The sequence below is a fragment of the Trichechus manatus genome, unplaced genomic scaffold, assembly GCF_000243295.1.
Source record: "Trichechus manatus latirostris isolate Lorelei unplaced genomic scaffold, TriManLat1.0 scaffold00030, whole genome shotgun sequence".
Lineage (NCBI taxonomy): Eukaryota > Metazoa > Chordata > Mammalia > Sirenia > Trichechidae > Trichechus > Trichechus manatus.
In genome coordinates, this window is record NW_004443966.1 from 4481728 (window position 1) to 4497519 (window position 15792).

At 35.6% G+C, this 15792-nt stretch overlaps 1 protein-coding gene across 2 annotated transcripts in view; it reads left to right on the forward strand.

Moving 5' to 3' along the window:
• The window catches only part of MINDY2 (MINDY lysine 48 deubiquitinase 2), an 89303-nt gene that overhangs the window by 17273 nt on the left and 56238 nt on the right, over positions 1 to 15792 (forward strand). For both annotated transcript variants that reach the window (XM_004374613.2, XM_023729683.1), the window contains exons 2-4: positions 1030 to 1087; positions 10353 to 10417; positions 13890 to 14048. In XM_004374613.2, the coding sequence (XP_004374670.1) occupies positions 1045 to 1087; positions 10353 to 10417; positions 13890 to 14048 (267 nt within the window). In that variant the 5' untranslated portion in view covers positions 1030 to 1044. The remainder of the gene's footprint in view (positions 1 to 1029; positions 1088 to 10352; positions 10418 to 13889; positions 14049 to 15792) is intronic.

A 15792-nucleotide genomic window follows, 5' to 3' on the forward strand; every position in this document is an offset into this window, starting at 1 on the left:
TGTTCTCTATAATCATTTGACATATTAATTATTCTGATTTTCCACCTGCAGTATTTATTTTTCTCCTATTTTATACTTTCATTGATTGTAATATTCGTGTAACTCATCTGACAACTCATTTGAAAAATTAGACTAATGTGTTGTTACAGCTGAATTAACTTTAATGGGTTTTCATGGTTTTTCAACTTAAATATGACTATAATGTATGTATTTACTTCTAACTTTTTATTTGTAAAATATAACACATGCAGAAAAGTGCATAAAGCAGAGTTTTCCAGTTTAACAAGTTATTACAAAGCACACATCAGTGGAACTAACATGCAGGTCACTAAATTAGAGTATTGCCTGTACCCTAGAAGCCCATTATGTGCCCCTTCCCATCTGTAACTCCTTCCTTTACTCCTAGGGGTAATCATAATCCTGAGTTTCATAGTATTCATGTCCTTACTTTTCTTTATAGTTTTAGCACCTAAGTGTGCAGCTGTAAATAATATAGTTTAATTTTGCTGGTTTTTGAACTTTATATTATAAATGAAATCATACAATATGAATTCTTAAGTGTATGACTAATATTTTATTAATGTATTCATTTTAGCCATTCAGCAATGAAAACGGCCAAGGTAGACTGAAGTAATGGGATATTAAGCTATGTTCAAGTCTGGCTTTAGTAATGCTGCTTCCGTGGGTGACGTGTCCCAACATGTGTCTCTGCCTGCCCTGTAACCACATTTTCTGCCATGCAGGACACTGTTGCCTAAAGATAATCATGGTGGGTGGTTAAGGCTATAGTACTTGGCTTTGAAAAAGATTTCTCAACGTCTCTATAAGAGCTTATATTAACCTGTAAATTTTATGGTGATAGGATTGACTTACATTTTATAAAGATTTTAATAAATATTAATTTATAGATGCAGTAGATTAATACTTTTGCACACATGTGTATACATACATACTTGTGTTTCTGACTGCAAGAAATACTTTAGTTACCTAAACTATTTGGTTTTATAGAAATAATACTTTCTTTTTCAGGTGAAACTGCCACCGATGATGGAAATCATAACTGCTGAACAGCTGATGGAATATTTAGGTTAGTGTTGAAAAATGTATGATGTTATATCTCTTTCCAAAGAAAACAAAGTTTTTAAAGCTAATATATTCCAAATATCTCCTTTCTGAAGTGCTAGTATATAATCTATTTTAAAATTTTACTTTTGAATCTCTTAATTAAAAATTTTTATCAATATATTACTGTTCTTATTATTCTGCCACAGCCTTCTTTCTGACCAGCATTAAAATTCTGTAATATAAAAAAGGAGATATCTAGAAAACAACAAAATACATGTTAATTCCAATAATTTTTTTGTATACATAACCAGTAACCAAAAAAACCAAACTTGTTGCCATCGAGTCAATTCCGACTCATAGCAACCCTAAAGGACAGAGTAGAACCGCACCATAGAGTTTCCAAGGAGCAGCTGGTGGACTCAAACTGCCAACCTTTTGGTTAGCAGCCGAGCTCTTAACCACTGCACCGCCAGGGCTCCACATAACCAGTAGGAACTTAAAATAAAGAAGCCACCTTGGAATACACTTTGGTAGTTCCTCAAAAAGTTAAATATGGCGTTACCACATGACCCTGCACTTTCACTCCTAGGTATAGTCCCAAGAGAAATTAAAACATATGTCCATACAAAAGCTTGTACACAAACATTCACAGCAACATTATTCATAATGGCCAAAAATTAGAAACCCCCAAATATCCATCAACTGGTGAATGGATAAACAAAATGTGGTATATCCATGCAATGGAATATTACTCAGCCATAAAAAGGAATGCAGTACTGACATATGCTACAACATGGATGAACCTTGGAAACATTATGCTAAATGAAAGAAGCCAAGTCACAAAAGACAACATGTTTTATGATTCCATTTATATGCAATGTTCAGAATAGGCAAATTTATAGGTTGCTTAGGGCTGAGGAGGGATTAGGAAGGAAATGGAGATTGATTGTTAATGGCTACAGGGTTTCTTTCAGAGGAATGAAGATATTCTAAAATTATAGTGATGGTTTCACAATCCTGTGACTATACTAAAACAAACTTTGAATACTTTAAATGGATGTATTGTATGGTTCTGTGAATTATATCTTAACGCAGTTGAAAAAAGAAAATTGGAGGAAAGGAATTGAAAAGAGTGTTTTAAACAAATAGAAGGATTAGTCTTAGTATAGATAGTGCATCCTTAGCAAGACAGAAGACAGAATATAAAAATAGGTGCAGGAGGGTGGGCAGATGTGGTTGTGGTAGATTGTGGAAGGTCTCTTGACTTGCTTCTGCTTTCTCTGTGAAATAGGAAGCAAGGTCATCAGCTGGGAGTGAGGATGAGGGAAGAAGTGTTGAAAGTTTAATAAGAGGGTATAAAATAGTTGCTTAGAACGGTGGGTGAGTAAATGAATTGTGGAGATGTGATATGATTACTGAGCATTAGCTCTAAGGTTAGTGATAGTAATGATATTGTTTAATAATTTCCACATTCCGTTTGATGGCCTTTCTTTGGAATGGGCACAGATATGGATCTCTTCCATTTAGTTCGCCAGATAGCTGTCTTCCAGATGTCTTGACATAGACGAGTAAGCACGTCCAGCATTTTTTTGAAACATCTCAGTTAATATTCCTTCAATTCCTGGTGCCTTGTTTTTTGCGAATGCCTTCAGGGTGACCTGAACTCTTCTTCCTCCAGTATCAGCAGTTTTTGATTATATGCCACATCCTAAAATGGGTGAATGTCAACCAGTTCTTTTTGGTCCAGTGATACTGTGTATTCCTTCTATCTTCTTTTGAGGCTTTCTGTATCATTCAGTTTTTTGCCCATGGAATCCTTCAGTATTGCAACTCGAGACTTGAATTTTCTCTTCAATTCTTCCAGCTTGAGAAATGCCAATTGTATTTTTCCCTTTTGGTTTTCTAACTCCAGATTTTTCACATTTCATCATAATACTTTACCTTGTCTTCTTGAGCCACCCCTTGAAGTCTTCTGTTTGGCTCTTTTACTTGATCATTTCCCCCATTTGTTTAGCCGTGATGCTCTCAAGAGCAAGTTTCAGTCTCTTGTGACACTCATTTTGGTCCTTTCCTTCTTTCCTGTCTTTTTAATGAGCTTTCACTTTCTTTATGTAAAATGTCCTTGATGTCTTCCTACAACTCTTCTGGTCTTCAGTCATTAGTGTTCAGTGCCATCAAATCTATTCTTGAGATGGTCTCTAAATTCAGGTGAGATGTATTCAAGGTCATATTTTGACTCTCATGGACTTACTTTGATTTTCTTTAGCCTCAGCTTGAACTGGCACATGAGCAGTTGATAGTCTGTTCTGCAGTAGGTCCCTGGCTTTGTCTGGACTGATGATACTGAGCTTCTCCATTGTCTCTTTCCACAGATGTAGTCAATTTGATTTCTGTGTAATCCATCCTGTAAGGTCCGTGTAGAGATTCGTCGATTATGTTATTGAAAAAAGTATTTCCGAGGAATAAGTCTTGCAGAATTTTATCATGGGATCCCCAACATTGTTTCTGTCACCAAGGCCATATTTTCCAACTGCTGATCCTTCTTCATTTGCAGCTTTTGCATTCCAATCACCAGTAATTATCAATGCATCTTGATTATACTTTAGATCAATTTCAGACTATAGCAGGTTGTAAAAATCTTCAGTTTCTTCACCTTTGGCATTCGTGGTTGGTACTTAAATTGGAATAATAGTCTTTAACTGGTCTTTCTTCTAGGCGTAGGCATATTAACTTATCACTGACCATGTTGTACTTCAAGATAGATCTCAAAATGTTCTTTTTAAAAATAAATACAACACCGTTCCTTTTTTATTTCTTCCCAGCATAGTAGACAATATGATCATCAGATTCAAAATGACCAATACCAGTCCATTTCAGCTTACTAACGCCCAGGATATCGATCTTCAAGTGTTCCATTTCATAAGTGGGGTAATAATATATTAAAGGCAATTGTTAAGATGGTCTGGTTGAGATGATAGGAAATAGTAACGTAGTCTGGATATGCTGTTGATTCAACAGCTATTTGAGTGCCTAGTATATATAGTTTAAGTAATGAGGACATACATTTCTGAGCCCAGTTTCCTGACCAGCTCTTCCATATCCAGCCATTCTCTGCTGTACTTTCTGTAGTCTCAGATCATGACCGTCATGACCTAAACCTACACTGTCCAGTATGGTAGCCACTAGCCAATGTGGCTTTTGAAGACTTGAAAGGTGGCCAGTATGAATTGAGATGTGCTCTAAGTGTAAAATACACACCAGATTTAAAAGACTTAGTGCCAAAAAATGAATATAAAATATCATTAATAATTTTTATATTGATTACATGTTGAAAGGATAATATTTTTAACATATTGGATTAAGTAAAATATATTATTAAAATTCATTTCACCTGTTTCTTTTTACTTCTTTTAATGTGGCTACCAGAACATTTAAAACAACACATATGGCTCACATTATATTTTCTGTTGGACGGTATTGACCTAAATCATGCTGCCACTCACCCCATTCTAGCACTGCTCTCTGTGCTGTCACAGGTTGATGTCATTTACCTATCCTCCTCTCTGCTCATTATTGCCACCACTCTGTTTGCCTTTGTCTGCATACCTTCTGAAACAAAATGAACCCTTCTGTTAGTTCTGTAAGTGAAGAATACAGTTGTGGCAGAGAACCCAGAGCAGAGCCAGATGTCCTAAGTGCAGAGGTACTAATAGTAGAAAAGAGTGAAATTGATGCAGAAATGAAAGCATCACAAAATTGTAATGCTGAAGAGACCTACCTCTTTATTTTGACATCAGGAAACCAAAGCTCAGAGAGGGTAAATGACTTGCTGTCTCCATCTAGGCATCTTCTTATGTGATTTAGAGAATGCTGAGAAGTCTCATGTAATCAAAAGTATATCCCTCCTCCCCTCCCCTCCAAATATGTTTTTGATACAGTCCTTGAAATTCCCACTAATTGTCTTTTTTTTAAATCCAGCAAATATTTACCGAGCATACACTGTGGCAAGTTACTTGGAGGCCTCAACAGTACAGTCATTGTGACAGTATAAGTGTGCTTTACTATGAAAATGTTAACATGGTATCTTTCTTGGAAAGTGTAATATAAGAAATAATTAGCACATTTTGCTACATTGAATTTATCTGTTAGCTAGCAAAGCCCTGAGGAAGCTGAACATAGGATAATATTCTTGATAAGGAAAAAAGAAAAACTGATGGAAAAATATCTACGTCTTGAGTTGGTAAAGAGATTCGGGATTCATGGGTGAGAGGATTTAGCTACTAGGGGCAGCATAAAAGTAATATCCTCATGGGAGGTGGGGTAAAGTGAACAAGAGTGATATGAGGAAAGAGATTCTGAAGACTCTGCCTCAAACAAAAAATAAACTTCATTCAGGGCCGATCCTGCCAGACCAATTTGTTTAATTTTCTAAGCTATTTGAATTTTCTCCTCATAAGATTAGTCCAGTTCTCTGTAGGAATCAGAGATGCTTTTGAGTTAATAAGCAAACACCAGTAGAAGGATTATATGAGAAGGTGTTAATTGCTTTACTAACACCTAGCTGAGGTGCCCCAATGGAATGTGAATTTTGATTGGTTAGAGGAAAAGGAATAAATAAGTTTTGATTTGGAAATTTCTGTTGCTAGACTACTTGGAGCAGATCAAACATGGGCATGGCTTGGTGGAGGGCTTTGGGCACAGAGGAAGGAACATGACAAGCTAAGATAGCTAGTAATTGCTAGGAGGTCTACGAAAATAAGGTGGAGAAGACGGTGTTGGCGGAAGGCAGGAAATGGGTAGGAATACACCATGAAAGAAGCACAACACAAACCAGGATGTATACTATGACTTCAGCCATCCAAAATAGTTTGTATGATGATAACTAGCATTATAGTCAGGAGAACAGTTGTTGGGATGGTGGCGTTGTCTGACTTGAAAAAAAGTTTATCTTTTTCATGTAGATGTACTGTGAAGAGGGGGTCAGTGATGAAACGTTTAACTTTTGCCCAGAGTTGACAGCGTCTCCTCTTTTCCGAATGTCATCTGGGATATGCTGGCTAACTACTGCAAACTCTCTCTTGCGTTTGTCAGCCTGTGTAACTGTCAGGGTTTTGTGTCTTGATTTCGTTTGTCTATAATGTGCCCTTAGCAGCAAGGTCTTATGGATTCTTTCTTTGAAATTCTTTTCCTTTATCAATCCACTGACATTTCACAGCCTGATTTCCTGCCACCTCTGTCATTTCCTCTTCATTCCGAACTGGTCTGCATACCAGTGTAATGTCCCAGAGTGCGTATTTCATCTTCTACTCCTCTAATTAAAAACGTAAAGTGTGTTCCCAACTTTCACAAACAGCCTGAACTTACCAATGTATTATTTAGGATTTTTCTATAGTCTGATCAAGTTTACTTGTCCAGCCATACTTCCTACATTCTGATACATAAATCCTAAGTATAAATCTTATTATAAGCTCTCCATATAACATGATTTTTTCTTACATGTGCTTTCTGTAACACTCTTCCCCTTTAAAGAATGCTTTTGCCTCCCACTGCCTTTCCACGTTCTGCCCATCTTTAGAATCCGGTTTAGATACTTTTCCCCTTTCGAAGACTATTTTTAAGCTCTACAGGCTTATCATTATCTCTTTCCAAAAGGGCTCAGCTGCTAACCAAGAGGTCGGCAGTTCAAATCCACTAGCAGCTCCTTGGAAACCCTATGGGGCAGTTCTGCTCTGTCCTATAGGGTTGCTATGAGTCGGAATCGACTGGACAGCAATGGGTTTTTTTTTGTTTGATTTCTTTTTTTTATATTGTACTTTAGATGAAGGTTTACAGAACAAATAGTTTCTCCTTAAACAGTTAGTACGTGTATTGTTTTATGACAATGGTTAACAACCCCACGACATGCCAACACTGTCCCTTCTCAACCTTGGGTTCCCTATCACCAGCTTTCCTGTCCTATTCTGCCTTCTAGTCCTTGTCCCTGGGCAGTTGTGCCCCATTAGTCTCGTTTTGTTTTATGGGGCTGAATGGTGAACCTTGGGAGTGACTTCATTACTGAGCTAAAAGGGTGTCCAAGGGCCATACTCTTGGGGTTTCTCCAGTCTCTGTCAGGCCAGTAAATCTGGTCTTTTTTTTGTGAGTTAGAATTTTGATCTATATTTTTCGCCAGCTCTGTCCGGGACCCTCTGTTGTGATCCTGGTTGGAGCAGTCAGTGGTGGTAGCTGGGCACCATCTAGTTGTACTGGACTCAGTCTGGTGGAGGCCATGGTAGTTGTGGTCCGTTAATCCTTTGGACTAATCTTTTCCCTGTATCTTGTTTTCTGCATTCTCCCTTGCTCCCAAAGGGGTGAGACTAGTGGAGTATCTTAGATGGCTGCTCACAGGCTTTTAAGACCCCAGACACTACTCACCAAGGTAGAATGTAGAATATTTTCTTTATAAACTGTGTTATGCCAATTGAGCTAGATGTTCCCTGAGACCATGGTCCCCATAACCCAATGGGTTTTTTTTTTTTTAAGGTATTTATTATATTTTACACTACCTTATACTTTATCTTACTGTTTCCTGTATGTTCTTTGCTGAACCAAATTATTAGGTTTTTTTTAGAGTAACATTCATGTCCTAATATTTATTTTAAACCACTGCTAAACATATATCTTCAATAAATACTCTATGATTGAGATAGTATTACAGACCAATTACAGATACAAAGGTTAGATAAGCTAGACAAAACACTGCTCTTAAGAGTTGCTTTATTTAGATATCTAAAACTGAAAGATGCTTCCTTAGAACCCAAACTCAGCCTTTTAAAAATATCTGATTCTTTTATTACAAACTTTTCTAAAAATATATCTGATTCTACCATACGTACTTACATTGGTTATCGTTGCTATATAAAAAATTACTCCAGAACTTCGTGGCTTAAAACAGCAAAGATCATTTCACAGTTTCTGTTGGTCAGGAACCTGGGTGCAGCTTAGCTGTGTGGCTCTGCCTTAAGATCTATGATGAGGCTGTAGTTAAACGGTGTCTGCTGGGGCTGCAGTCTCATCAGAAGGCACAACTGGGGAAGGACCTGCTTCTGAGCTCAATTCCATGGTTGTTGGCAGGATTCAGTTCCTCATGGGTTGTTGGACTGAGGGCCTCAGTTCCTTGCTGGTTGTTGGCTGGAGGCCTCCTTCTATATCTTGCCATGCCGACCTATCCATAAGGCAACTCATAACATGGCATCTGATTTCCCTCAAAATGAACATGTGAGGGAGAACCATGATGGAAGCCACAGTCTTTTTGTAACCTAATTTCAGAAGCAACATCTCATTACTTCTGTCATATTCTGTTTATTAGAAGTGAGTCAGTAAGTCTAGTCCACACTCAAACGGATGGAGGGGATTACATAAAGGCTTGAATATCAGGAGGTGGGATCATTGAGGTCCATCATAGAGGCTGCCTACCTTAGCTGTGCTATTCTACTCTTACCCATAGACTTTTCCTGGCCTCATGAAAAGGAGGACTTGCTTTTCTGAGTCTTTCCCAATAGTCATTTTACTTGCAGCACCTAAGCTTTAATCTATGGTAGCATATCCAGGATTGTTTAATTTTGTAATGTTCTGCTTCCTCATTCGACTAAAGGTATAGTCAAGAAATAATGTATTGTCTTTTTTACTAGGATAGATACAGAACTTAAATGAAATAAAAGACACAAGTATAGCAATTATGCTCTTGATTATTTGAATAAATAATGTATAGCATTTACCAAAATAAGGCATGGTTTTTCAGTCACGTACTGTATCAAAACTCAACATATAAAATATATAATGTACCACGTATAGTAATGACTCAAAAATTTTTGTTAAATTGACTTGCTTATATATTCCCATGAATCAATTAATTTAATGCTTTTGGAGTTCTTGGACCTACGGAGAATTAAATCACTGCTAATTACACTTCGCTATCTTAAAGTTCTGCTTAAAAGCACTAGTAATAATGTATTGCTATTCATAGGAATTATATTTGTTATTAGAATTTGAAAGCTTAAGAGAATACTTGACAGTCTTTAGACTTTTTTTTTTAATTAGGATATAAAGGTTATATTAAGAGCAATTTCATCAACTTATTAAGCATGTAGGAAGTTGGGTGAGAAGTTGGATCCTGACCTCACTGTTTATACCAAATAATTCCAGATAGATTCAAGATTTAAACATTAAAATAAAAGACAAACATAAAATTCCATGAAAAAAATTTATGTGAATATTTGCATATTCTTAAGAGGTGAAGATCTTTCTAAACATGACGTCCAATCCAGAAGCTCTAATGGAACAATTTAACTATATTAAAATGAAATATTTCGGTACAACAAAAAATAAGCAAAAAAACACCACCATAAAGTCAGAATCCAATATGGGGAAAATATTTACCACACATATAGCATGAAATGTGCTAATTCCTCAAGAGCTTTTATAGTTCAGTAAGAAAAGATAAGAGATATATGGGCAGGCAATTCAAAGAAAAAGTATATACAGTTAATAAAAAAGGCAATACATATATTAAAAAGGTGCTGCATATATTTAAAAGATACCACATATACTACAAAGGTCATATATATATTAAAAAGGTGATAACTATATAAAAATACATATATAAAAAAAGATACCAATTTTTTAAATGCAAAAAACTTTTGTTTACTTATCAGAATGGCAAACATTTAGAAAATAGTAACACTCATTGAGTAGAGATAATGGGGAAATAGTTATACTGTTGATACCAATGAAATTTGGTATAACCTTTTTGGGAGAGGAGTTAAGCAATATGTATTAAAATATAAAATATTCATACCTCAAGCTAGACGTTCTAGGAACTTAACCTATAAAAACACTTCACAAATCTGCAAAGATACGAGTATAAGGACATGAGTTAACAACATTGTTTATGTTAGTAAGATACTGATGGAATACTGGCTAAATAATTTGGAATGTGTCTATAATACATGGAATACTATAATAGCCATTAAAAAGAATGAGAGAGCTATATATACAGTAACAAGGAAAGGAAAGATGCTCAAGTACATTATAAAGTGGAAGAAAAAGAAAGTTGGAAAAGCATTATAGTATAAAGAAAATATGTGAGACTATAGCATACAGTTAAGTCAGTTTTCTCTGGGTAGAATTGGGCAGTCATCTTTATATGTCTTCTATTGCTAATGTTCAAATATTTATAATTAAAAATCTATTACTTTTGTAATCAGTAAAATAATTTTTAAAAAAGAAAATTTCACATTTTCTCTTTACAGGTGATTACATGCTTGATGCAAAGCCAAAAGAAATTTCAGAAATTCAACGTTTAAACTATGAGCAGGTAATAAACACAATTTCTGTTATATTAATTTATGGATATATTCACTGATTTCTATCAGTGGTTAGTGGATACTTTGTAAAGGATCAGATAGTAAATATTTTAGCTTTGTGGGCAATATATGATCTCTGTTGCATATTCTTTGTTTTCTTTTTTATAACCGTTTAAAAATGTAAAACCATTCTTAGCTCACAGGCTGGATTTGGCCCCCAAGCCATACTTTGTCAATTCCTGGTCTATATGAACACATATGCTATATAGAATGATACATCGATATCCTTCTACAGATTTATGTAGAATAATAACCTGGTGTTTTTCTTGAATTTGTCATTAACTCATCTTTCCTATTTATATTTTGTAATTTATTTATATTTTATAATTGATTTTATATTTATATTTTATTTTTATTTTATAATTAAATTATATTTAGGAGAAAGTTGAACAAATGATGTCTAGTACAGGTAGTCCTCACATTACAAATGAGTTCTGTTCCTAAGTTTGTCTTTAAGTCAAATTTATATGTAAGTTGGAACAGGTTTGTACGATTCATATCTAATGTCAGTCAAATGTTTGTCTTAGTATATAGTGTGCCTTTCTGTGCATAAAAAAAATTGAAGAAACACTTCCAGATACACTAAAACATCTCTAACATAATAGGACAACAACAACAATAATGTTTTGATGCACGTTGCAAAGTAGCAGCCATTTGTCATTACAAACCATTGTATGGACCTCAGATTGTTAATAGGCTTTGTGGGGGTTGGTTCACAACTGTGGGTTGTACATAGGTCTGACGTTCGTAACCCAGGGACTTCCTGTAGATGTTGTTAGAACAAATTCTGTTGTTTCCTGTTTTCAGTATGTCCTCATTCTTTGGCATGTTCTTTAGAGAACCTGTTCTTCAATACAGGAGGGGTCACTAGGCTCACAATTATTCGAGCTGGAAGAAAGGGCAGAACTTAATTTTATTTTCCTTGGCAATAGAAGGCAAGAAGTAATCAGCTTCTTATAACGGAAAGAAGTAGCATCCAGGGAAGAAACAGACATCACTGGACCCTTCATATTTACTTTCAAAGCAACCTTTTGTACGTACAGTACGTTCAACAGTATCAAATTGGCAAAGGGGAAGCAAAGCCCGTATCAGTATTGCAAAATTTCTTTGAATTTGAATGTTCAAATAATCCAGTCCTAATAGAATTGAAAAGCTACCATATTATATTGCTTCATTTGTATAAGTAGAAAATCTATAGCTAAAGCCAAGTTGGTAGGCTGAATTATTCAAATTTTATTGGGTGAATTTGTAGCTGAGAACATGATTTTCAAACATTTTTAGCAATAGAAACCTCTTTTCAAATGAAATCTTATGTGAAACTCCGATTTATAAACCAGCAAATGATATTTTATTAGACTGACAAGATTCAATTTATATCATTTATTTATCAAATTTATATAATTTCTTATTGAAATCAATGAAACTATTTTGATTAATACAAAACCTTGAATTTGAGGACGGATCATGGAAGATAGTTGCAGTCTCCTATCAGCCTCACAATTCACTTATGAGAGCAGATATGTTCATGCCTAAATCTTAGAAAGGCCAATGTGAAGCTGCAGTTTTCCTGATCCAAACCGCTTTACCAGAGTTACATGTAAACAAAGATTCGATTTTTCCCAGTTTATCTAGTGATAGATGCCCTGACCACCCAAGAAAATAGGATGCATGTGTGTGTTTATGACAAGTTTTAAATGACTGCAGGTATATTTTTAAAATATATTTAAATTTAAAACATTTCACCACATTAGAAGTACTTTTCAGAAGAATTCTAAGAAACAGTTTAACTTCTGGCTTAAAGGAACTAGTAGCAATACTTTTTTTGATGTAAGCAGCCATCCCTCGGACTTATATTTTATACTATTGAGTATCATAATTTGGATTTAGGAACAAGATGGCAAAATTTTTACCCTTTTTTAACTCTGTTTATAAGTTTTTTTTTTTTTTTTACCAGCTGTATTAATCTTTACGGAGAATAGAAAGTGGTGTCAGTATAGTTATTTTAATACTGTACAATCTATAACAAATGTAGTAAATATGTAAAGGTGTAAGCATGAGCCCAGGAAAGGAAGTGCCACTAAATGAAATGATGTGATTGGCAACCGAGAATTTAACAGAAATAGAATAAAAACTAGGTGGTAGGAGAGCCATGATCCTCAGATTGTGACCATTTTTCAGATTCATCATTCCTGCGGCATTAGGAAAAATTCTAAAACATTTATGGGGAAAATGCAAGCTGTTTCTTTTGAAGGGTACTATCTTGTGGGAAGGCTGAGAAAATACACTGTTTTAGGGGAAGATGGGTATTTGGAATAGAGACAGCTGACAAAGGTCAAAGACTATGTAACAATGTTATCCTATTATAAATCTATCATTTGTGAATTTGTAACATTTGAATAATTTGTGTTCAGTCTGTACTGTCTCTAAGAATGAAATTTTATAAGTTTTTTGGTAAAGTAGAACTTTGTTTATATGACCTAAATTTATCTTTTTTTAATTTCAAAGCGAGTCCCTGGTTTTAATGTGAGGATTTATTTCTTGTTTAACCTTTCTACTACATGCCCCTCCAACAGACTCTAAGCTCTTATTTTCTATCTTTAGTATCTAGTGTCTGGTCAACAGTAGGGATTCAGTAAAAATTTATTAAATTTTATGTATTGATTTTTATTTGTTCCATCAAATATATGACTATAAATATGTATTTAATGTGTTAAAACATCTAGAAAAACGTATTTTAAAACAGTCGTCATCACAGACTTACGTGACCACGTCTGTTGAGAGAACTGAGAGAACTGATGTGGACAGAGTCACTCCCTACTTGGCAACAAGTTTTGTGATTCAGCCTCTGACTGTCTCTCAGTACTTCTCCTTCCGTTTTCCGCTTCACTTATTCTACTCTAGCCACGCCGGACTCCTTGCTGTTCATGAACACGCTAATAAATTCATTTCTGCATCAGAGTTTTTGTCCTCGTATCCACTTTGTCTGCATTGCTCTTTCCCTGGAGCTTCCCAAGGCTCTGCGTTTCGCTTTGGTCTGTATTTAAGTGTCATTTTCAAAGAGGCCTTCTTCTTTGACTTTAGACTTCAGGTCTAAAATCAGTCCCTCATCCCTGTCACTTTGTATGTCCTCATCTGGCTCGGTTTTTCTTACCAATACTTCACGTTTTAGATTGACGTATTTGCCTCTCCCAGTAGAGTGTAGGTTCTGTGAGAGGAGTGGCTGTTTTGCTCACTATTCTATGTTTAGAGCTCAGGTTAGTGCCAGGCACATAGTAGGCATAGTAGGTGCTTAATAAAAATTTGTTGAAATATGAATAAGTTGGATAAAATGAAAAACTAGAAGTCAAAGTGCTTGCACTTAAATATCTTCTTTGTTCTTGTTTCGGTTTTTCTGATCTATCTTCTTCCCCTTTCTGTTTTCAGAATATGAGTGACGCTATGGCAGTTCTGCACAAACTGCAGACGGGTCTGGATGTAAACGTGAAATTTACTGGCGTTCGAGTGTTTGAGTATACACCGGAATGCATAGTATTTGATCTTCTTGATATTCCTTTGTATCATGGGTGGTTAGTGGACCCTCAGGTAAGTAGAAGAATTTTAATTGTATAACCACAGATGCAGTTATAATTTATTAATTTGGCAAATTAATCTAGACTTCTGTTTTCTGATATGTATTTCTGTCCTTTGAAAAGAGATTTTATATCACTGCAACATTTACAAAAACAGCCACCCTAAATTCCCATCACTTGAACTATACATTTCCATATGTACAATGACCAAGTGATAGTACCAGGACTCTTGGTATTTACTAGTCTAGCATTCCAGATTTTGCCTCTTGGTAAGTACATCAATGTACTGGCAAGATGTAGATGACACATCCAGGGGTAACTGAAGAAAAGTGTCAGGAAGAGACAATTTACAAAGGTGTGGGCAAAGTTAAGGTAAACAAGCAGGGATAGTGAAGTATCCTAGAGTTAGCGACAGGGTTTTTATTCTTTGGTATATCTTTAGAACTCAGGGTAGTGTCTGGCACATAGTAGGTACTTAACAAAAATTTGTTGAAGAAATGAATAAATTGGATAAAATGGAAAACTAGAAATAAATATGCCTGCACTTTTTTGTTACCTCTCCTAACCCTGAAGGAGCAAGGGGAGGAAGTAGATCCCAGCAAGACCAATTCCTAAAGAACAGGGCTGCTTGACAGGAGTGTAGCTGTTAGTATAGAAATGTAGTTACTATCAAACTGTGGCCCAGCAGGGAAGGAATGGAGGTAAATAAATACTCTGACTTCTTTCTTCCCAGTCTCTGCTGTCCTCTCTGTAGCTTCCATTGGCAAACCCAACTAAAAATTAGAAGACAAGGATGCTAGTTGCTGCAGTCCATAGAGATCAGTCTCCTGGAGCATACAGTTGGTTAGAGAAGGGTGGAGAGTGGAGCTGGAAGAGCCAAGGAAGAAACAATTCCTTTATCATACACTAAGTTCTTATGTAGGCTAGAATCTTCTCTGTTCCATTGGTCTGTCTTTTGTCTACTCCTATACTGTTTAAATATTATTATAGGTTCTTTACATGTTTTTAATTAAACTTTATTTTGAGATAATTGTACATTCACATGTACTGGTAAGAATACAGAGTGATCCCTTATATCTTTTACCAGTTACCCAATGGTAATATTCTACAAACTATGGAAAAGTGTCACAACCAGAATACTGAAGTTGACTCAGTCAAGATTCAAGCATTTCCTTCACCACAAGGCTCCTCATGTTGCCCTTTTATAGCTACACCCACTTCCCTCCTGCCCCTACCCCCTTCTTAATCCCTGGCAACCGCTAGTTTGCTCTCCATTTCTATAATTTTGTCATTTCAAGAACATTACGTAAATGAAATCATACAGGATGTATCCTTCCGTATTGTTTTTTTTTTTCACCCATCATAATCTTCTGGGGATTCATCAGGTTGTTGGGTGTATAAGTAGTTTGTTCCTTTTTATTGCTGAGTAGGATTTCATGATACGGGTATACCGTGGTTTAACCATTTGCCCACTGAAGGACATCTGGGTTCTTTCCAGATTTTTGCTATTACAAATAAAGCTGCTATAAATATTTGTATACATATTTTTCTATGACCATAAGTTTACATTTCTTTGAGATAAACGCCCAGGAGAAGAGCTGCTGGGTTACATAGTAGTTGCACGTGTAGTTTTTAAGAACCTGCCAAACTATTTTCTAGAGTGCCTGTACCAAAAGTTTATATTCCCTCCACCAGTGTGAGTGGTCCAGTTTCTCTGTATCCTTGCCAGCATTTAGTGCTGTCACTATATTTTATTT